General features: G+C 42.8%; 1 protein-coding gene across 1 annotated transcript; it reads left to right on the plus strand.

Moving 5' to 3' along the window:
• The first annotated feature begins 209 nt into the window (after positions 1–209).
• On the plus strand, positions 210–21,502 carry SKOR2 (SKI family transcriptional corepressor 2). The gene is made up of 6 exons (XM_078772603.1): positions 210–1,793; positions 2,627–2,708; positions 2,822–2,878; positions 2,986–3,060; positions 12,696–12,795; positions 21,382–21,502. Exons 1-6 carry the CDS (start codon positions 210–212, stop codon positions 21,500–21,502), a joined length of 2,019 nt encoding a protein of 672 aa, XP_078628729.1.
• Positions 21,503–23,560: the final 2,058 nt, after the last annotated feature.

Raw genomic sequence — 23,560 nt, forward strand, 5'->3', positions numbered from 1 at the left:
ATTGTAAACTTTCGTTGTGAAGTTCGTAAGTTGCTGTGACATTGTAAAGTGCACTTTTTGCATCCTGGGTTATTGCAATATTGTTTTTAAACGCGTCGTCGAGTTCGCTTCTTCGTAACGTCTTCCCACGCGCCTGTGCAGTTTCAATGGATTTTCCCATCCACCAGCTTCTGGGTCGCCAGGAGAAGGCGCCGAGCCCTGACGGTATCATGGCGGGTGAGCGCGCCGCGGAGGCACGACCACCCGGCAGCGCGTCCCCGAAACCCAACCAGGTGGGCGAGGTGGTCTTGTACGGCGTGCCGATCATTTCTCTGGTCATCGACGGTTTCGAGCGCCTGTGTCTGGCCCAGATCTCGAACACCCTACTCAAGAACTTCAGCTACAACGAGATCCACAACCGGCGCGTGGCGCTCGGCATCACGTGCGTGCAGTGCACCCCGGTGCAGCTGGAGCTGCTGCGGCGCGCGGGGGCCATGCCCGTGTCGTCGCGCCGATGCGGGATGATCACCCGGCGGGAGGCCGAGCGCCTGTGCAAGTCCTTCCTGGGGGAGCACGACCCGCCCAAGCTTCCCGAGAACTTCGCGTTCGACGTGACGCACGCGTGCGCCTGGGGGTGCCGCGGCAGTTTCATCCCGACCCGCTACAACAGCTCCCGCGCAAAGTGCATCAAGTGCGCCTTCTGCAACCTGTTCTTCTCTCCGAACAAGTTCATCTTTCACTCGCATCGCACCACCGACGCCAAGTACGTGCAGCCAGACGCGGCGAACTTCAACTCGTGGCGCCGTCATCTCACGCTCACCGACAAGAATCCCTCCGAAGAGCTTCTGTGTGCCTGGGAAGACGTCAAAGCCATGTTTAACGGTGGCAGCAGGAAGCGCGCTCTCGTCCCAAGGGTCGTCGGAGAGAAGTGCCCACAGGGTGTGATGGGTCCTCAGGGCAAGACCATCGAGGCGATGATAAAACGGAGCCGGTTCGGGGACGACGAGTGCGTTCGGTTGAGCGGAGACCCTCTGCGAGATTACCCCTCCGTGCCCGTGCCTGGGAAGGCTCTGGGTCTTGCTCCGGCGCCACCATTACCCATGTACCCGGGATTCCACCCCATGACGCCGCACGGGTTGTGTCTGAAGAAAGACGAAACGCCTCCGCTCTACGGTCAGGGTCAGAACATCTTTAACGTCCTCTGTCCGACAAACAAAGACTCCATCTTCTCACCCTTCTACATGCTGTGGCACTTACAGCACGTCAACGGCGGTCTCCCTCTTCCCAAATATCCCTTTTCCCAACTCAACAAGTACACCGCGTACTGGATCAACAACATGTCGGCGCCCGGGGTCTCCTCGGAGCTCGGGCTGGAGAGCGACCAGGAAAGCCTGACGCACGCAGGGAGCGGCACGGACAGCGAGCGCTCGTCCAGCGCACAGTCCCGCCGGGACGAGGACGACGACTCGCGGTCGATACGCGGGACCCGGGGCGGCGACCCCGCGGGGAAAGCGAGGCAACACCAGGGCTACTTCTCGGCGTTTCGTCCCGTCGCTAACGACGCCGAGAGCATCGCCAAGCTGCACGGCAAGGAGAGCGGCCCGTTCGGCTCGTTTCGGGACGGGATGACGCCGTCGGACACGCTCCTGGGACTCTCGGCGGCGGAAGGAGCGCGGGCGGAGGAGCGAGCGGACGGGGAGTACAAGTGGTCGTATAAGGAGCGCTCGCCGTCGTCGTGCGGCCCGAGGGGTACTTGTGACGGGCAGGCCTCGGGGGATCACGCAGGTCGCTCCGAAAGCACGGACGCCAACAAGGTAAATACATTTCACCCTCCGCATGACATTAACGCGCCATTAAATCACGTCGATGCCCTCTAGGCCATTCGTGCATCGCACTCGATAAACGCCTCCCGTCTCTTTTATCCATAATCTATTACATAATTCCTCAAAGCCGTTTAGCCTGGGTTCAAATCCTGGCCCCGGCTATAAACTGCCGTCCTGGTGTTTCACGGGCGTTGAGATTCATGTATCACCTGACGGACGTTAAATACCGCAGGATGTCATTTACAAAGAGCTGGCGAGCTATCGCCGGCACCATGAACAAATCACAAATTCCTGCTCAAACTTTAGTCGAATCGAACGTCAGGCCTGGCCAGCCTGTTCGTGAAAGGCTTGTGCCAAAACTTCCCCTGGCCACCACCACAAGAACGTGGGAATAAGTGTGACACTTAAAGAGGAAGAAGATTCTACCGTGTGTGTGTGTGTGTGTGTGTGTGTGTGTGTGTGTGTGTGTGTGTGTGTGTGTGTGTGTGTGTGTGTGTGTGTGTGTGTGTGTGTGTGTGTGTCCGTCCAAGTGCTTGAGCTAAAACTTAGTGAGACAATGAAATTATAGTATTATGATGTCACGTGCTATATTCTACTTCAAGAGTTCGGCCTGAGAGCCCATATTAAAGAAGAAGAAGACTGTTTCATCCGCACTATTTGAACAGCGTGTAAATTACTCATCATTCTGAGCACGGAATGTCCTAATTTCCCGAGGTTTTTTCACAAACACCTCATAACATGTGACCTCCACCTCACGTCACCTGAGTGACTACACACGGGACTGAACGTTTCATAGTTGTGATTTTCTTTCCCATGCTCTGCAGGTGTGTGGAGACAAAACGGGGGCTTCTGGGGGTGGACGAGGAATGGGTGAAACGTACTCGGGAAAGATCCGCTTCGACCCAGGTAAGTTTGCACCTGACTTTCATAAACTCATGAAAAGTTTTACATTAAGCTAGATTTAACGTCTTTTGTATTGAATTCTGATCAATTCACATTTTATTTATCTCTGTTTTCAGTTTCCAACATCTCAGAAGAATACAAGGGACTCGAGTATCCACCCTACTTCCCAAATGGTATCGGATATTTGTGTTGTGACGTCTTGTCTAGTTTCATTGTAAGACGTGTGAGTTGAAGTGTGCAAGACCAAATGTTCCTTCTCACAAAGTGTTTTCTCCCACAGAAAATCTCCACACGTTGCTGCTTCATCAAATGGCCGTCAGGCGGAAAATCGAACAGGAATTCCAGTCGCTAAAAGGTTCGTCAAAGCGATCCATTTGGTCAAACTTGGATCATTCACTGCATGGAAAGCGAGATTTTATACTCTTTATTGTGTCATTTTTAAAGATTATTACAAAATACCATCTCACTACAGCGTTTGCATGGATGGTGGTATTTTTTATCGCATCCTTACACTTGCCACACACACTTACACTTACATCACACTACATCCTTGTGTAGCGATATCGCACACTTATACAGCAATATCACACCCTGACACCAACATCACACACTTATATAGCAATATCACACCCTGACACCTACATCACACACTTATACAGCAATATCACACCCTGACACCTATATCACCCACTTATACAGCAATATCACACCCTGTCACCTACATCACCCACTTATACAGCAATATCACACCCTGACACCTACATCACACCCTTATATAGCGATATCACACCCTGACACCTATATCACCCACTTATACAGCAATATCACACCCTGACACCTATATCACCCACTTATACAGCAATATCACACCCTGACACCTACATCACACACTTATACAGCAATATCACACCCTGACACCTACATCACACACTTATACAGCAATATCACACCCTGTCACCTACATCACACCCTTATATAGCGATATCACACCTGACACTTACATCACACCCTAACATCGTGATATCACATGCTGACATCTACATCACGCACTTATATAGTAATATCACACCCTGACACCTACATCACACCCTTATATAGCAATATCACACCCTGACACCTACATCACACCCTTAAATAGTAATATCACACCCTGACACCTACATCACACCCTTATATAGCAATATCACACTCTGACACCTACATCACACACTTACATAGCAATATCCCACCCTGACATCTACATCACACACTTATACAGCAATATCACACCCTGATACCTACATCACACCTTTATATAGCAATATCACACCGTGACACCTACATTACACACTTATATAGCAATATCACACCCTGACACCTACATCACACCCCCACATAGCAATATCACACCCTGACACCTACATCACACCCTTATATTGCAATATCACTCCCTGACACCTACCCTGATCACGCCCTGACACTTACATCACACCCTTATATAGCAATATCACACCCTGACACTTACATCACACCCTTATATAGCAATATCACACCCTTATATAGCAATATCACACCCTGACACTTACATCACACCCTTATATAGCAATATCACACCCTGACACTTACATCACACCCTTATATAGCAATATCACACCCTTATATAGCAATATCACATCCTGACACTTATATCACACCCTTATATAGTGATATCACACCCTGACACTTACATCACACCCTTATATAGCGATATCACACCCTGACACTTACATCACACCCTTATATAGCGATATCACACCCTGACACCTACATCACACCCTTATATTGCAATATCACTCCCTGACACCTACCCTGATCACGCCCTAACCCTTACATCACACCCTTATATAGCAATATCACACCCTGACACCTACATCACACCCTTATATAGCAATATCACACCCTTATATAGCAATATCACACCCTGACACTTACATCACACCCTTATATAGCAATATCACACCCTTATATAGCAATATCACACCCTGACACTTACATCACACCCTTATATAGCAATATCACACCCTGACACTTACATCACACCCTTATATAGCAATATCACACCCTTATATAGCAATATCACATCCTGACACTTATATCACACCCTTATATAGTGATATCACACCCTGACACTTACATCACACCCTTATATAGCGATATCACACACTTATATAGTGAAATCACACCCTGACACTTACATCACACCCTCATATACCTCACAGTGTGGCTTGGGTGCATCCTCCATGCAGACATCGATACTTTAATCTCTCCTATAAGAGAGGTCTGTCAGTCTGTGTCACCATTTTTCTCAGAGATGTCCAAACGGATCTTCATCAAACTTTTAGAAGTTCATCAATGAGTGTCGTGGACTGTTTTAGGCAAAATAGATTTGAAAATTTTGAAAGAAGAAGTTGGATTTTTTTTCATATCTTTATCATGCCTACGTTTTTGTAACTATGTGAAAGGTAATAAGAAATGATCCCCAACCCCATACCTTAGTGGGTTTGGGAGGTGTTTTAGGCTCTGACAAAAAAAATGAGAAAGAAAAAACAAAATTTGATTTCTTCAAAATGTCAACAGGTTTAGAACAGCACCTGACAACATTGGTTACCACAGAAAGTATTCACACCCCTTGACTTTTTCACATTTTGTTGTGTTACAGCCTGAATTGAAAGTGGATTAAATTGAGATTCTTTTGTTACTGAATTCCACATAATACCTCATAATGTCAAAGTGGAATTCTTTAAAAAAAAGTTTTTTACATCATTAAAAATGAAAAGCTCAAATGTGTTCAATCAATAGGTACAGTCACGTGAAAAAGTAAGTACACCCCATGTAAAGTTTTGACTTTTTCAACATATTTCAACATACAGCTATTTGATCTTCATTTCAACAATATTGATAGATAAAGGTGATATAATATAACAAATATCATGAAACATTTACATTTTGTAGTCCATTGTATAATTTAAATAAACATAAATGCAAATTTCGCATGTGGAAAAAGTAAGTACACCCTTGGCTCTAATAGGTGGTATTGCCCCCTTTGGCAGAAACAACCTCAAGTAGGCATTTCTTATAACTGTCTACCAGTCTCTGACATCCACTGGGAGAAATTTTTGCCCACTCCTCCATGCAGAATTCTTTCAGCTGTGCGTTGTTTGAGGGGTTTCTTGCATGCACAGCTCGTTTCAAATCCCCCCACATCTCGATGGGATTTAGATCCGGGCTTTGACTTGGCCATTCCAGAACCCTCCATTTCTTTCTTTTCAGCCATTCCTTGGTGGATTTATTGGTATGTTTAGGCTCATTGTCATGTTGCAAGGTCCACTTTCGGTTGAGCTTCAACTTTCCGACAGATGGCCTCACATTATCCTCAAGCACCCTCTGGTACAATTAAGAATTCATAGTGGATTCTATGATGGTGAGCTGCCCAGGCCCTGATGCAGCAAAGCTGCCCCAAACCATAATATTTCCACCACCATGCTTTACAGTTGGTATCAGGTTCTTGTGGTCAAATGCTGTCTTTGGTTTTCGCCAAACATGTCTTCTGGTACTGTGGCCAAATAGCTCTACCTTTGACTCATCTGTCCAGAGCACATTGTTCCAGAAGTGCTGGTCTTTGCCGAGGTGTTCATTGGCAAACTTTAGTCTTGCCCTGATGTTCTTTCCGGATAGCAAAGGTTTCCTCCTGGCACACCTCCCATGTCGATCAAAATTTGTGCAGCCTCTTTCTAATGGTAGACTCGTGCACTTTGACATCAACAGTGGCAAGAGCTACCTGTAGGTCCGTGATGACATTCTGGGGTTCTTAGAGACTTCTTTCAGCATCTTGCAGTCTGCTCTTGGGCTGAACTTGCTGGGGCGGCCTGGCCTGAACAAGTTGGCAGTTTGTTTGGAATCTTCTCTACTTGTAGATCATCTTCAGGACAGTCTAATGATTGATTTCAAATTGTTTGTAGATCTTTTTAAATCCCCTCCCAGACTCGTAGGCATCTATAATCTTCTTTCTGAAGGCCTCAGAGAGCTCTTTTGATCTCGGCATGGTGATGCCGCACACTTCAACAACAAAGAGCAAACCAAACTAAATGTCTGAGGTTTAAATAAGACAGGTTCCTCCAAGATCCTCTCTAATGATGTTCTAATCATTTACACCTGAGCTGGTGCACCTGATTCTAATTTTAGGTTTTTGAAGTAGTGATAAATGTAGGGGTGTACTTACTTTTTCCACATGCGAAATTTGCATTTATGTTTATTTAAATTATACAATGGACTACAAAATGTAAATGTTTCATGATATTTGTTATATTATGTCACCTTTATCTGTGAATATTGTTGAAATGAAGATCAAATGGCTGTATGTTGAAATATGTTGAAAAAGTCAAAACTTTACATGTGGTGTACTTACTTTTTCACATGACTGTATATTCAACCCCTTTGCTATGACACTCCAAATTGAGCTCAGGTGCAATTTCCTTTGATCATCCTTAGGATGTTTCTACATCTTGATTTGAGTCCACCTGTGGCCAATTCAATTGATTGGACATGTTTTAGAAAGAAACATCTTTCTACATAAGGTCCCACAGTTGACAGTGTATGTCAGAGCAGAAACTCTACCATGAGGTTAAAGGAACTGTCCGTAGAACTCGGAGATAGAATTGTGAGGAGGCATAGATCTGGGAAAGGGTAAAAAAAAAAACAATTTCTCGAGCGTTGAATGTCCCAAGAGCACAGTAAGCTTCATCGTTAGGAAATAGAAAGAATACAGAACTACCCAGACTCTTCGTAGAGCTGGCTGTCCTACCAAACTGAGCAACCGGGCAGGAAGGACCTTGGTCACGGAGGTGACTAAGAACCCAATGACCACTCTGACAGAACTACAGAGTTTCTTTGCCAAGATGGGAGAACCTGCCAGAAGGAGAACAGATCTTTGCAGCACTTTGCAGATCAAAGACTGTGCTACCAAATATTTTGAAAAGCACTTCAAAATCGTAGGCTTAATGGGAGAGTGGCCAGACGTAAGCCACTCCTGAGAAAAAGGCACATGACAGCACACCTGGAGTTTGCAAAAAGTCACATGAAAGACAGAGTATGAGGCAAAATATAAATTGAACTCTTGGCCTGAATGCAAAGCGCTATCTCTGGCAGAAATCGTGCACAGCTTATCACCCATTTCCCACCATGAAGCGTGGTGGTGGCAGCATCATGCTATGGTGATGCTTTTCAGTGGCAGTGACTAGGAGATTTGTAAGAACAGAGGGAAAAATTAAAGGAGCCAAATACAGGCAAATCCTTGAGGAGAACCTGCTTCGGAGTGCTAAAGACTTTCCACTGCGGTGAAAATTTACATTCCAACAGGACAGTGACCCCAAGCATACAGACAAAGCAACACCGGAATGACTTCAGAACAAGAAAGTGAAAGTGCTTGAATGGCCCAGCCAAAGCCCAGACTTGAATCCCATTGAGAATCTGAGGAAAGACTTGAAGATTGCTCTTCACCGATGCTTCACATCCAATTTGACAGAGCTTGAGCAAATCTGTAAGGAAGAATGGGAGAAACTGTCCAAATCCAGATGTGTGAAGCTGATACAGACATACCCAAGAAGACTCGAAGCTGTAATGGCTTCCAAAGGTGCTTATACGAAGTACTGACTTGGTGGGTTGAATACTTATCTGAATTAGATATTTCTGTATTTCATTTTTAATTGTTTTGGAAAAAAAAATGGGGAAACAAATTCCACTTTGACATTATGGGGTATTATGTGCAGACCAGTGACAAAAAATCTCAGTTTAATCCATTTTAAATTTAGGCTGTAACACAATAAAATGTGAAAAACAGTCAAGGGGTGTGAATACTTTCTGAAGGCACTATAAACAGTCAAGTCAAGAAGTGTGAATACTTTTTGAAGGCACTATAGGAGAATGACCCCAAACACTTCAAAAGGCACCCAGGAATGGTTCAAGACAAAACGCTGGACTGTTTGAAGTGGCCAGCAATGAGTCCAGACCTAAATCCCATTGAACACCAGTGAGATCTGAAAACAGCAGTTGGGAGAAGGCACCTTTCAAATCTGGGAAAACTGGAGCAGTTTACACAAGAAGAGTGGGCCTAACTGCCAGTAACTGCCAGAGGTGTAGGAAGCTCATTCATGGCTATACGAGGTGCTTGACTGCAGGTATTTTATCCAAAGACTGTGCTACCAACTATTAAGTCTAGGGTGTCAATAATTTGGACAATGCCTTTTCTATTTATTTTCTGATTTAAAAGGATACATTAAGTTCTGAATCAAAAACAAAGGTTCTGTATTATTAACAGTGAAATATAGAATTGTGGAAACCAAATACCTTTGTCAATTCCAACTTATTTTTAGAGTTATTTGAAAAAATTGCAAGGGTGACAATATTTTTGGCCATGACTGTATATACAGTACATTATTATTATTTCATTTTATTTTATTTTTTCATTAGATTTCTGTGTCCAACCTCAAAACTAGATTTCCAAATTCGTGGAGGTACAGTCATGTGAAAAAGTAAGTACACCCCATGTAAAGTTTTGACTTTTTCAACATATTTCAACATACAGCTATTTGATCTTCATTTCAACAATATTGATAGATAAAGGTGATATAATATAACAAATATCATGAAACATTTACATTTTGTAGTCCATTGTATAATTTAAATAAACATAAATGCAAATTTCGCATGTGGAAAAAGTAAGTACACCCCTACATTTATCATGACTTCAAATACCTAAAATTAGAATTTAGAGGCCCTCTGTCGGAAAGTTGAAGCTCAACCGAAGATGAACCTTGCAACATGACAATGACCCTAAACATACCAGTAAATCCACCAAGGAATGGCTGAAAACAAAGAAATGGAGGGTTCTGGAATGGCCAAGTCAAAGCCCGGATCTAAATCCCATCGAGATGTTGTGGGGGGATTTGAAACGAGCTGTGCATGCAAGAAACCCCTCAAACATCGCACAGCTGAAAGAATTCTGCATGGAGGAGTGGACCAAAATTTCTCCCAGTTGATGTCAGAGACTGGTAGACAGTTATAAGGAACGCCTACTTGAGGTTGTTTCTGCCAAAGGGAGCAATACCACCTATTAGAGCCAAGGGTGTACTTACTTTTTCCACATGCGAAATTTGCATTTATGTTTATTTAAATTATACAATGGACTACAAAATGTAAATGTTTCATGATATTTGTTATATTATATCACCGTTTTCTATTAATATTGTTGAAATGAAGATCAAATAGCTGTATGTTGAAATATGTTGAAAAAGTCAAAACTTTACATGGGGTGTACTTACTTTTTCACGTGACTGTAATCCTTCATTGGCATGTGCATATATCAGGCATATCCTGATAATCCATATTTATTGACTTATAATTGTTGTTATTGAAAACCTATTATTTTAATTATTGTAACCTAATATTATTGTATTGATCCTTATTTCTCATGTTATAAATGCCTGTATATAAATAGTACCCACACAGCCAGAGTACTAGATAGTGAGTGGGTGATATCATTTGCTTACCTCGCATAACATTTTCGATGGTATCCGAGATCAGGTTCCTGACTGGAATCCTAGCTTGATCGTAGCAGTGAATTCATTGGCAATGTTTCACTCCTTATCATCCAGGTTTTCCCATCTTTTAACACATTGACAATATTTTTGGAAATTGACGTCAGAAATTGGTATAATAGGGCCATTTTGAGCCGGCACAATGTGCAAACAACACCCCGTACGGGCCGCCATATTGGATCGAGGAAGCAGGAGACGGGTGTCGGTCAGCATACACAATACACATGGACACCATTGATTGGCTGTTCGCCACCGTCACATGGCAGCTGAGCACAATTTTTGGCGGTTGTTCCCTCGTTAATGAAGTGAATCGAAAATCAGGAATATTGGTGATTCCTAATCTCAACATCACCAAGTATATCTGGTGTGAAAATTGGGTTGCATAAAAAAAATTTGCATCAGTATGACAGCGCTAGAGTTTTTGACCATGGTCTAAAAGGCCTGTCTTTCGAGAGGGACAGACACAGAAAGAGCACAAAAAACTATAAATAGTAATATTTCTCAAAGCAATATAAAATATATGATTGTACATGGAATATTTTACTTTTTGCAATCAAATATTGTAATCACTTACAACTTACACTGTACAAAGAGAGAAGGTCAAAGCACCACAAAACACACGTGGAACGTAGACAATGTTGAGCTCTTCACCGCACCACCTTCCACGGCCGCTGCTGAAAGCAAAATGAAAAGCTTGGCGAGCACAGCTATTTATATCATTAGTTGCTATGGCAATATTCTATGAAGCATACCATTTCTTTATCCATTGTCCTGGGTGATGTGACCTGCAGGAGGCAGACAGAGACTGCACTGGCTGACTTTTATTCGTGGATATTTTCGTTTCGGAATTTTTCTGACTGTTTTGTGATTTTCCTGGGACATTGGCTTTGATTTGCTTCAGTATGCAAACTTTCAGCTTTCTACCTCACCTAGAAGGTGCTAAACATTTATATGAGTGGGTGAATGAATGATTGGTTAAAAAGAGCTTTGCAATCAGTGGTTAGAAAGAGCATCCTTGTACTTATACCTACAACACACCCTTACACCTACATCACACTCTCGCATATCTATATCACATCGTGATACCCACAACGTACAATACCCACATCACACCCATAAATCTCAAGCTGAAGCTCTAAAAGGCAGAAACATAGAATCAAAGTAGAAGACATCTCAACATTGTCAAACTCAAGTCTCAAGAAAACAGAAGACACTTTGTCATAGAGTTGAGAAAGCGTTTTCGGCCACTAACCATAAATAACCATAACCATAATAACACTAACCATAATTAACCCAAAATAGGAAGAAGACCAAGATGTCACGAAGAAATGGGACATCATTAAAGAGGTATACAACGAAACCGTACAGAAAGTCATTGGTTTTAGAAAGAAGAAATATAAAGAATGATTAACACCAGGGACATGGAAGAAAATTGACAAAAGGAAGCATTTGAAGGAATAGATGTTGAGCACAAAGCTACCGAGGCTCCGGGAACAGGTCAAACAAGCCTACAAGGCCAAAGATAAGGCAGTCAGGAAGAGTGAACACAAAGACAAGAGGCCATTTTTAGAGGAGTTACCTGGTAAAGCTGAACAGGTTGCAGTAAGGGGGGAGCTGTGCGGTAAAAACACAAATCACTCTGCCCCTGTGAAAGATAAAGGAGGGAATGTTATACGACCAGAGCGTCAGCAGCACCAAGATGGGTTCAACATTTCCGTGATGTCCTGAACAGCCCAGAGCCAGATGAACCAGCTGATCCTCTACCAGCGGAGGATATCCTTAGGGTCAACATTGAGCATTCCGAGGAAAAAGTCAGAGGTACATCACACTCAAACATTCCTACACCACACTCCCACATTCCTACATCACACTCTCACATACCTACATCACATTGTGATATACCTACATCAGACTCTCACATACCTACATCATATTGTGATATACCTACATCACACCCTTTCACCTACATCACACCCTTACACCTGCATCACACTCTCACATACGTACATCACACTCTCACATACCTACATCACATTGTGATATACCTAAATTTTATCCTTATACCTACAACTCATCCTTATACCTAAAACACATTATTTTACCTACAACACATTATTGTACATCAAAGTTGACCCCGAACATCAGATACGAATGACTAAGAACCCTCCTCAGCCCACTGTCATGTCAAGTCTTTCCTTGGGAAATCTGAACGTCGAACAATATACAAGACCTTCCTCTGCAATTCGATGGAATAATGCTGTCTCCTTCGGATTGGCGCCCCTGCTGCACACATTATACATCTTCATTTCGTAGAGATAAAGGCCCTCAAAATAATTGGAATCTCTTCCGATAAAATTGAATATGTGGGCCTGTTACTCAGCCTTTGAGGTTGCTGGCTTCTCTTGTCTTCCACCACCACCTCTCTGGTCTTGCACAAGCTACTCTTTCCGTGCACTGTCATTCCCCAAGGTTTCTGCTTGGTGCATGTGGTCTGCCAGTAACCCACTTCTTTTCCTGCAGATTTTTTTTCTTGCACGTGGAGCTATCTTCCTCAGTCTGTTCAATCTCATTCTTCCCTCCAGGGCTTGACGACAGCTGTTCGCCCAACCTCAGGTCATCCCCGTGATTTTTCTACCCTCATTAACCCTCCTCAGCCCTCCCCTTTTTTCGACGTTATTGTGTATTCTACTTTCTCTTTTCACCTTCCTTTCCTTTTTAATCTCTCCCCTCGCTGTTCCATCCCTGGTTTTCCCCTCTTCTTCTTTCATCCCTTTATTGCTGTGTGTGTGAGCTTGTATCAGCTTGTTCACGTCCACCCCACTGCCATGCCCTCCTCTACATCCTCTTGTTCTTCCCATCACTTATTATGTCTCCAAGTTTCCCTCTGTTATGTCCCTCTACCAGCTCTTGGTGTGTTTCCCTCCTTTCCATCGTGTCTTTTCTGTTCTATTCTGAACCATTCTATGACCTAGCTCTTTCGAGCGTTGACTTTGTCGATAGACAAATGTCAAAAGACAAAAGCCTCAAAATTCTTATGAGGCACAAAGCAATATAAAATATACAGTTCAAAAACAACAAACACTGGGAGTGATAACCTATATAAGGAACTTTTATTTTGAGAGTACAATACCTCAACACCATGAAGTATAATTAAGAGAAGGATAAAACCTCTGGCTAAATCTACACAACACAAAGCAGATCCTCATCCTGGTGAGTTTGTCCATACAGGTCAAGAATATAATAATGTTCTCAGGTGTATGATACAGCAGTGGGACATACCCAGCATAGAGTTGTAGTGTGAGGACAGATCTACTTCAATGTCCAGTCTGGGTATAACCGGGGGTTTTATCCTCCTGAATTGTCATTTTCCTGGCCACCTCTCCAGATCTGTTTGTGGACCACAGACAGGATGGTGCGTGCCAGACCAGTCCTCTTGTTCGGGATCCATGCAGATGCGGCAATAGTCATTACCTCGTACACGCGAGGTGAAAAGTGGAGTCAAGCAATTGGTTCACTTCTGTCTGCCTGTCCTGTCTACAAACGTCATTTTGTGATCGAGGAACAACTGCTTACTTTCAATTGAATGTTGTATTTTGAACATTAATCGGAAAATGAACCTGCAGTTTAGCAGTACTTTGGCTCTGAATTCATCCCGATCACACATGCGCGGAGAGGAGTGAAATAATATCTAACTCTGTCTGGCAGGCAAACAAATTTGAAAATCATTCCAAACAGGGAACTTACTGGATTTTAAGGATGTCATAAAGGACAACCTTCAAAATCTTTTTCTTTTTCAAATCCATTATATACTTGAACAATGTTGAACACAAATCGCATTTTAGCACTTTCAAAACCCTTCCTTTTAGCAGTACGTGAACAAAATATTACGCCAGTTTACGTCATCACGACCAATCAAATTTCCCGCTCGTATGCCCCGCCCATGTCCTTGTTTCTCAAGACAGCACAGGGTAAGGTGTTCTATAAACTCTCTATTGTGGTATGTTGGTTCCATTGTCATTTGTTCAGAGCAAGATCCTGGTACCATTACAGTGAAGGAGTTTGTATTTTATCATGAAATATACTTCAATATACCTATCACTCATATCACATATACTTTAATATACCTATCTTTAATATACCATCCCTATCTCCTCCTGTATGACTTATAGGTGCATTTGGTAGGATAAGTAAACCGTAGCATGCTCGGCACGTCATGTATTCTTCACCTATTACTCAACGATTATCATCACTATATGTTTGTCCGTTCATGGGTGGGGCTTACTCCGTTGAGGGAGGGGCTACACCCATTCTGGGAGGGGCTTCAAAAACAAATCTCCACTATTTTGTTTGCTCTGCATACCTATATATATATATATATATACCTACATTCACGTGAAAAAGTAAGTACACCCAATGTAAAGTTTTGACTTTTTCAACATATTTCAACATACAGCTATTTGATCTTCATTTCAACAATATTAATAGATAACGGTGATATAATCTATCTATAATTCCAGCAATCTCTGTGTGTATGTTTGTATGTTTGTATGTTTGTATGTTTGTATGTTTGTATGTTTGTATGTATGTTTGTCTGTGACCGCTGTTTCTCGACAACTACCGGTCCGATATACTTGAAACTTGCCAGGTATATTGCTGGGGACCCGAGGATGTGCCTTTTCAAGGTTTGAAATTAATCGGACAAGCAGTTACCGAGCTATGTCCAAAAAACGATTCAACCAATCAGAGAGCAGCGAGCTATCACGTGTGCCGAACGTGGCGAACAGACTCTGCCTCGGACGGCACATTTGAGAGCGTATTCATTTATTTCACGTTTGCAAACTATGTTGGCGCTATGTTGGCGTTAAACTATGTTTTAAAACTAATAAAAACTAATTTGCGATTCATCGTAACTGCGATATACGACCTTCCGGAGCTCCCGTGAGAGCGTGCGCCATTACGGATAGTAATTCAATTAAAAACATAAAAACATTGTCCCAATTCAGTCAGAGCGAAGGGCGTTGTTTTAAGCGAAGAGCGTTTTATTTTTCCCCTTAAATTCAGTCGCCGGACGGTGAAAGCTTTTTTTTGGGGGCAGCTACTGGCAGCGACGTACGGCCAATCACAGGACACGTTGTTGTGTCGACGTGCCGTGTTGTTTTCCCTCGCGGTTTGGAATGTTTTTCCTTTTCATTTCTTTTCTCTTCCTTACGGAAGTACGGGCATTTCCTTAAATTTGCGATTCTTTCGCTTTCCTGCGCGTTTGGGCACGCTATGGCGATTTCTTTACCAAACTCCGAAGCCGTTCGCTTTGGACCAAACCATTTCATGTAAATAGAGGGGGGGAATTGTCACCGTACTCGCAAGCCGTTCGCTTTGGACCAAACCATTTCATGTAAATAGAGGGGGGGGATATAATTTTAGATATAGATATAGTACGGGCATGCCCTAGTATAACAAATATCATGAAACATTTACATTTTATAGTCCATTGTATAATTTAAATAAACATAAATGCAAATTTCGCATGTGGAAAAAGTAAGTACACCCTTGGCTCCAATAGGTGGTATTGCCCCCATTGGCAGAAACAACCTCAAGTAGGCGTTTCTTATAACTGTCTACCAGTCTCTGACATCGACTGGGAGAAATTTTTGACCACTCCGCCATGCAGAATTCTTTCAGCTGTGTGATGTTTGAGGGGTTTCTTGCATGCACAGCTCGTTTCAAATCCCCCCACAACATCTCGATGGGATTTAGATCCGGGCTTTGACTTGGCCATTCCAGAACCCTCCATTTATTTATTTTCAGCCATTCCTTGGTGGATTTACTGGTATGTTTAGGGTCATTGTCATGTTGCAAGGTCCACCTTCGGTTGAACTTCAACTTTCCGACAGATGGCCTCACATTAACCTCAAGCACCCTCTGGTACAATGAAGAATTCATAGTGGATTCTGTGATGGTGAGCTGCACAGGCCCTGGTGCAGCAAAGCTGCCCCAAACAATAATATTTCCACCACCATGCTTTGCAGTTGGTATCAGGTTCTTGCAGTCAAATGCTGTCTTTGGTTTTCGCCAAAAATGTCTTCTGGTACTATGGCCAAATAGCTCTACCTTTGACTCATCTGTCCAGAGCACATTGTTCCAGAAGTGCTTGTCTTTGCCTTGGTGTTCATTGGCAAACTTTAGTCTTGCCCTGATGTTCTTTCTGGACAGCAAAGGTTTCCTCCTGGCACACCTCCCATGTAGATCAAATTTGTGCAGCCTCTTTCTAATGGTAGACTCGTGCACTTTGACATCAACAGTGGCAAGAGCTATCTGTAGGTCCCGTGATGACATTCTGGGGTTCTTAGTAGTGTAGCAGCATAGCAAACCTGTTGTGCATTTTGTGATACAAGCACCAAATTTGGCACAAATGTACATTAATATGTTGCGAACATTTTCAGATATTGGGCCACTTGAAATTCCGTAATTTTTTTTTTTCAAATTTTTTCAAATTTCGTAATTTCAAATTTTTCGGGTGACACCGTCACAATTTCGGTCTTCGAGGCCGGCCGATATAGTGGGGCGGCTTAGCCCAAATATTCAAAAGAATTGTGCATTTTGTGATACAAGCACCAAATTTGGCACAAATGTACATTAATATGTTGCGAACATTGTGTGGTCAGCAATGAAGACGAGAGTCTGAATTACATGTATGCAAAAGACCTTGTGAACCAGTGAAGCAAATACACGGGTAAGCATGAATTAAATCTAGGGCATGATATAATTTCCATGATGTTTACCTCTACACTCAATGGTGGAAGGAGGTAATGTTTTGATCCCAGCTTGTCTGTATGTCTGTTTGTCTGTTAGTCCACAAAATTCCAGACAAAGCTTGTAGTAGTGGTAGTTGTAGTGGTAGTGGTGATAACAGAAATTGTTATATAGAACTGAACTTATATTATTATTATATGCAGAAAATAACTTCATTTCTATATGCCCTGCAGTGGACAGGTTAATTGGTTTATGCACTGAAGGGGTCACCCTGGTGTGCACTGCTGTGTTCTGCCTCACTGAGTTGTTCAGGTATGATGTACTCAGCACAAGCTTCCGGTCGGCCCGGAGGTGGGGGTGCGGGGCCTGTCACGGAACGTCAAAACAAACGGCCTGCCGGGGCCGCCCAAAAGTCGGGCGTGAGGGGCGCGTCCACTAATGGAACGCCTCTCGCTTCCCAGATCGAGGGCCACGTGGTCAGGAGAACCTCGTCCCTTCCGGTCACACTTTGCCTATCGGCCGGCCTCGAAGACCGAAATTGTGACGGTGTCACCCGAAAAATTTGAAATTACGAAATTTGAAAAAATTTGAAAAAAGAAATTACGGAATTTCAAGTGGCCCAATATCTGAAAATGTTCGCAACATATTAATGTACATTTGTGCCAAATTTGGTGCTTGTATCACAAAATGCACAATTCTTTTGAATATTTGGGCTAAGCCGCCCCACTATAGACTTCTGTCAGCATCTTGCGGTCTGCTCTCGGGCTGAACTTGCTGGGGCGGCCTGGCCTGAACAAGTTGGCAGTTGTTTGGAATCTTCTCCACTTGTAGATGATCTTCCAGACAGTCGAATGATTGATATCAAATTGTTTGGAGATCTTTTTAAATCCCTTCCCAGACTCGTAGGCATCTATAACCTTCTTTCTGAAGGCCTCAGAGAGCTATTTTGATCTAGGCATGGTGATGCTGCACACTTCAACAACAAAGAGCAAACCAAACTAAATGTCTGAGGTTTAAATAAGACAGGTTCCTCCAAGATCCTCTCTAACGATGTTCTAATCATTTTCACCTGAGCTGGTGCACCTGATTCTAATTTTAGGTATTTGAAGTCGTGATAAATGTCGGGATGTACTTACTTTTTCCACATGCGAAATTTGCATTTATGTTTATTTAAATTATACAATGAACTACAAAATGTAAATGTTTCATGATATTTGTTATATTATATGACCTTTATCTATCAATATTGTTGAAATGAAGATCAAATAGCTGTATGTTGAAATATGTTGAAAAAGTCAAAACTTTACATGGGGTGTACTTACTTTTTCACGTGACTGTATGTGCATATATTTTGTGTATTCCTTGTCAAATAGAATGGTGCAGATGTACATAAAGCCTTTTTTTGTGCATGTAAACGCACATAGACGTATTTAAACTATCTTGCCTGGGTTTGAATCCCAACCCCGGTATAAACTGTCATTCTGTTGCTCCGCAGGTAGGGCAAGCCTTCAATGCATGTTCCGTCCCTTGGATGGACATTAAACCGGGCGTCCCGTCTTCCGGCATTAGTTGGTGGACGTTAAAGATCCCACGGTGTCCTTCGCAAAGCGAGCGAGCTCTCGCCGGCACCCTGAACAAATTACAAATTCCTGCAAAATGTTGTTATTGCTGACCAATGTTTTGGGATTATCAGGTTATGATTATCATCACTTATTGTGAGTTTTGTGTTATTTATTTGAATTTTATGTTTATTATATCAAGCCTTTTTGGAGGATTGCCTCTCGTGTATTGTGTTTTAGGTTTTGTCCTCTTTTAATTCATACATTTTAATTGTCATGTCAGATGAAAAAGGTAAAATGACATTCTTTATAAGACAACACTAGCGTGACTCGCCTCACCACACGTCGTTTCAGAGGGTAGGCATCTTTCACTATCGGTGTCTTTTGGGTCTTCATGGTGTTTTGGGTCTTCAGGGCCATTTGGGTCTTCAGGGTCTTTTGGATCCTCTAGGCCTTTAAGGGTATTTTGGGTCTTTGAGGTGTTTTGGGTCTTCAGGGTCGTTTGAGTCTTTGGTGTCTTCAGAGGCTTTTGGGTCTCAAGGGTCTTCGGTGTATTTTGGGTCTTTGGGGTCTTCAGGGGCTTTTGGGTGTTAAGGGTCTTTTGGTTCTTCTTTTTCTTTAAGGGTCTTTAGGTCTTTTGGGGGTATTCGGGGTCTTTTGGGTCTTTGGGGTATTTTTGGTCTTCAGGGTCTTTTGGGTCTTCGGGGTATTTTTGGGTCTTCGGGGTCTTTTTGGTCTTAGGGGTCTTTTGGATCTTTGGGGTCTTTTGCATCTTCTGGGTGTTTTGGGTCTTCTGGGTGTTTTGGGTCTTTGGGATGTTTTGGGTCTTGGGGGTGTTTTGGGTCTTTCGGGTGTTTTGGGTATTCGGGGTGTTTTGGGTATTTGGGGTGTTTTGGGTATTCGGGGTGTTTTGGGTATTCGGGGTGTTTTGGGTCTTCGGGGTGTTTTGGGTCTTCGGGGTGTTTTGGGTCTTCGGGGTGTTTTGGGTCTTCGGGGTGTTTTGGGTCTTTGGGGTCTTTTGGGTCTTCGGGGTCTTTTTGAGCCTCAGGGCCTTGAAGGGTATTTTGGTGTTTTGGGGCTTTGGTGTCTTTGGGGGTCTTCAGGGTATTTTGGGTCTTCAGGGGTCTTGGTGGTCTGAAGGGTCTTGGGGGAATTAAAGGGTCGTCAAAGGTCTGAGGGGTCTCAGCAGTCTTAACGCAATTAAGAGGGTTAATTAAGATGTTGGTAATTTGATTTGAAGAAGAAGAAGACGTTTTCATCGCATATAAACATAGCGACTTACATAACCATATACGTTTGCTCGATTATAATAAGAGGATTATAATAAGATACATTCCATCATTTCTGAGGAACCATCATATCTACATATCACGTATGCAAAAATGGCCGAATTTCCAGACAAACACAGCTTGCTTGTGTGTGGTGAGATCAACGAGCCATTTCAAGAAGATCTTGCACGATGTCGAATGAACGTAAGGTCAAGTCGGGACAATCGTGCTAGTCCTACGTTCCTACAATACCTGTAAGTACCAAGGCCGCGTACTGAGGGACTGTAAATTGCCTAACTGTCACACCTTTGTTAAGCCTTAATAGACCAGGAGCCCAGAAGGTTTATTCAAGTGAAAAGCGCCGAAGCAACTGACCACGTGGGTTGAAAGGGTTCTACCCTCAAAAATGCATTGCTGCCGGGTCAGGGCCGGTGCCTTCCCGTCCAAATCGCCCAAAATAGGGACGCCATTACCGAAAATCCTATTTTCATCAATATCTGGAAAACTAAACATGGCAGTATCACAAATCTGGTGTCCACACCCATGTTTTCATGGTCAATCATCATAAAAATGCATTTCTCCTTAGCCAGGGTTGTGTCTTTCCCGCCCAAAAGCACCAAAAGTGCCCAAAGTAAGGAACAACACCAACAACAACATGCATTTTAAGGCCATTTTCCCTGCTAGAGCGGGGGTTAGCCTTGCGGTCCCCATGACAATCTTCTCCATTTTGCCCTATTTTCTGCATCTCTCCTTGTTAACCCCCTTGCCCGCATTTCTTTTTCCACCATCTTTAGCCAAGTCTTTCTCGGTCTTCCCCGTCCTCTACTTCCTTCTACATTCATTTCCATCGCTCTTCTCAACCAGTCACTTTCATCCTTCCTCAACACATGACCAAACCATGGTAAGGAAACCATTGCTGAAAATCCTATTTCCCTCAATATCTGGACAACTATACATGGGAGTATCACAAATCTGTGGTCTACACCCATGTTTTCATGGTCAATCATTACAAAAATGCATTTCTCCTTGGTCAAGCCCAAAAGCGCCCAAAATAAGGATACCATTGTTAAAAAAACAAGTACAAAAAGTTTTAATTAAAACAAAAGCCGCGTCGATGTTACACAATGCCTAGATGCAGCTGTGCCTATAACGTCGATGTTATAGGCACAGGACATTCCTATTGATTCGATTACTTGATGTTATTTTTGTGCAAAGTGAAAATATATCTCGGCAATTTCCCGTGTGTGGCGACCAATTTTTAATATATCTCGGCATTTTCCCGTCTGTTATTTCAGGCGGTGTATGACTGACCATGCTGCAATTAAAAATATATATCTCTTGAATCAGAATCAATTCCCTTGAATCAGAGCCATCACTGTCGTCACCTCCTTTGGCTCCTTGACATGTGACGTTCCCTAAAGTGGGCATTTTCTTCTTGTACCTTATGCACATTTTGGAGAAATTATTTTCACCTTCACGCGTTTTACAGGTTTTACCGAAGGCCGGACACTGCCTTGGACGATGCTTCTGGTAGCACTTTCGACATGTGTACAATTGTGACATTTCACCTAGCAAAAGATTCCTTCTCCTCTCAGGAACAGCAAGGATAGGCTTATCAATCGGCTGCGATTCTCACTTCCTTCAGCTGGCTGGCAATCTCTTCACTATCACGGGAATGTGGCAGTGCTTTGTCCAGTGTAAGATCACCAACATTTTCACGAAGAAAGAGTGCTTGTCGTTTTGCGCCGCTGATTCCAAACACCAAACGATCACAAATCGTAACATGCGAATCATAACATGCGTAGATTCTTTGTACTCCGTTTAAAAAAAAAAATCTTCTTCAAGTCCACGACAAATTGATCTCCTGTTTCTCCCTCGTGCTGGGAGCGCTTCCAGAACTTGTATCTCTCGAACAAAGTGGGTTTTTTTTTCTGAGGATTGCAATAGTGTGCAAATTCATTCATGACGTCTTTCAATTTGTTGTTGTCCTCTGCGTCCTCAAAATCAAAGGTGTTAAACACCCCCAATCTGTGCTCCACAACACAATGGAGGAGTATCATGACTTCTACATCTTCCAATTTGCCATCAGCCCCAGTGGCCTACAAGTACAACGTAAATCGTTGTTCCCAACATTTTCTGGTTTCACTTACGTTTCCCTCAAGACACAGGGAGTCCGGAGGTATAAGTTGCTCCATACTGGATAGTTTACCGCTGCCACCATGTAACATTCGCAACACCACATTCTTGTGGTGTATGTCCACATTCTTGTCAACATACAATATTGGTATATGTCTTGCGAGAACAACTCTCCAAACTACCTTTAGGTCTCCATTCATAATTCACAAAAACAGATTGAATGTGTGTCAACGACAAATTGATTCGATTTTAGTGAAGATCTGGATACAAGAACTTATTGTTTTTTTCAGTGATTCTTCACCATTGAGAGATGGGGCCAAAAACGACATACAGTATAGCGCAATATTTCAAAACGTTGTGGATGGATTGTGAGTTGTGACAAAATTTGGTGAATGAGGTGGATAGGTGACAATAACAAGTTGATTAGATTTAGTTGAGGTCTGGACGCAGGTCCGGCCTATCAGTGGGATACAAAATGTAAACTGTTCAGCCTGGTGGAGTTATGTGCTCTACCGTGTGCCATTATAGTTATTACCCCGCACACACAAAGCGAAAAGTGGGGTTAAACAATTGGTTCATGTTCATCTATCCATCTGTGTACAAACGTCATTTTATGATCGAGTAACAACTTAATTTCAATTGAATGTTATATTTTGAACACGAATCGGATTAAGAATTGAAAAACAAACCTGTAGTTTGGTAGTAATTTGGCTTTGAATTCATCCCAATCGCCCATGTGCAGAGGAGTGAGATAGTATTTACCTCCAACACCAAAGGCGGATGGAGGTTATGTTTTCACCCATGTCTGTTTGTCTGTTTGTTACTTGCAAAATCGCAATTTTTTCAAGTATATCGGTCAGTCGACTTTGTTATGCTGAAAACTGAAAATTTCCATCATTTGTTATGACGTCAGTCTGTCTTGTCGGTCTGTGTCGTTTGTTATTGGTTCACGAGTTATCAAACAGAGTGACCACTTTATTCGTCATGGGTGTGTGTCTGTGTGTCTGTGTGTCTGTCCGCAGCATAACTACCCGATGATGTCATCCGATCTTGATGAAACTTGGGTGGGAGGTTGATATCATGATCTAGTTGTGTCCTGCCTAGAGTGGGCGTATTGCGACCATTGTGGGCGGAGCCACGCCCAAAAAAGATGTCTTTTTAGGGGTTAATCGAGTTAAAGCTACATCTTCTCCTAGGGGTTTGGTGGAATCTGACAGGGGTTTCGGTATTTGGTTAGGCCAATGTCATGTGTCTAGCCACATGGAGCTCGATTTTTCATTTTCGCCCCAAGGTCAAGGTCACAAGGTCACAAAATTTAGAAAAGTCGATTTTTGATGGTTTTATTACATTGTTCGCTCCCTGATAGGGTGAAATGTCGTACATGATCTGATATTATCACATACATCATGAAATACAAGTTTTCCAACAAATTTGAGAATCTTCGACCTTTGACCTTTGAAAGTCACAAAGGTCAAATTTTCAAAGTTGTCGGAATTGAACCGAATTTTCGGTATTGTGTAGCTAAATAACCT

The sequence above is a fragment of the Myxine glutinosa genome, chromosome 2 (assembly GCF_964187855.1).
Source record: "Myxine glutinosa chromosome 2, kmMyxGlut1.1, whole genome shotgun sequence".
Taxonomy (NCBI): domain Eukaryota; kingdom Metazoa; phylum Chordata; class Myxini; order Myxiniformes; family Myxinidae; genus Myxine; species Myxine glutinosa.

Excerpts from the sequence above, each read along its gene's own strand:
- SKOR2 (XM_078772603.1), top strand. The coding sequence starts at position 210 with ATGGCGGGTGAGCGCGCCGCGGAGGCACGACCACCCGGCAGCGCGTCC. Across the intron at positions 1,794-2,626 it reads AAAGCACGGACGCCAACAAG|GTGTGTGGAGACAAAACGGG; the intron begins GTAAATACATTT and ends CATGCTCTGCAG. Across the intron at positions 2,709-2,821 it reads AAAGATCCGCTTCGACCCAG|TTTCCAACATCTCAGAAGAA; the intron begins GTAAGTTTGCAC and ends CTCTGTTTTCAG.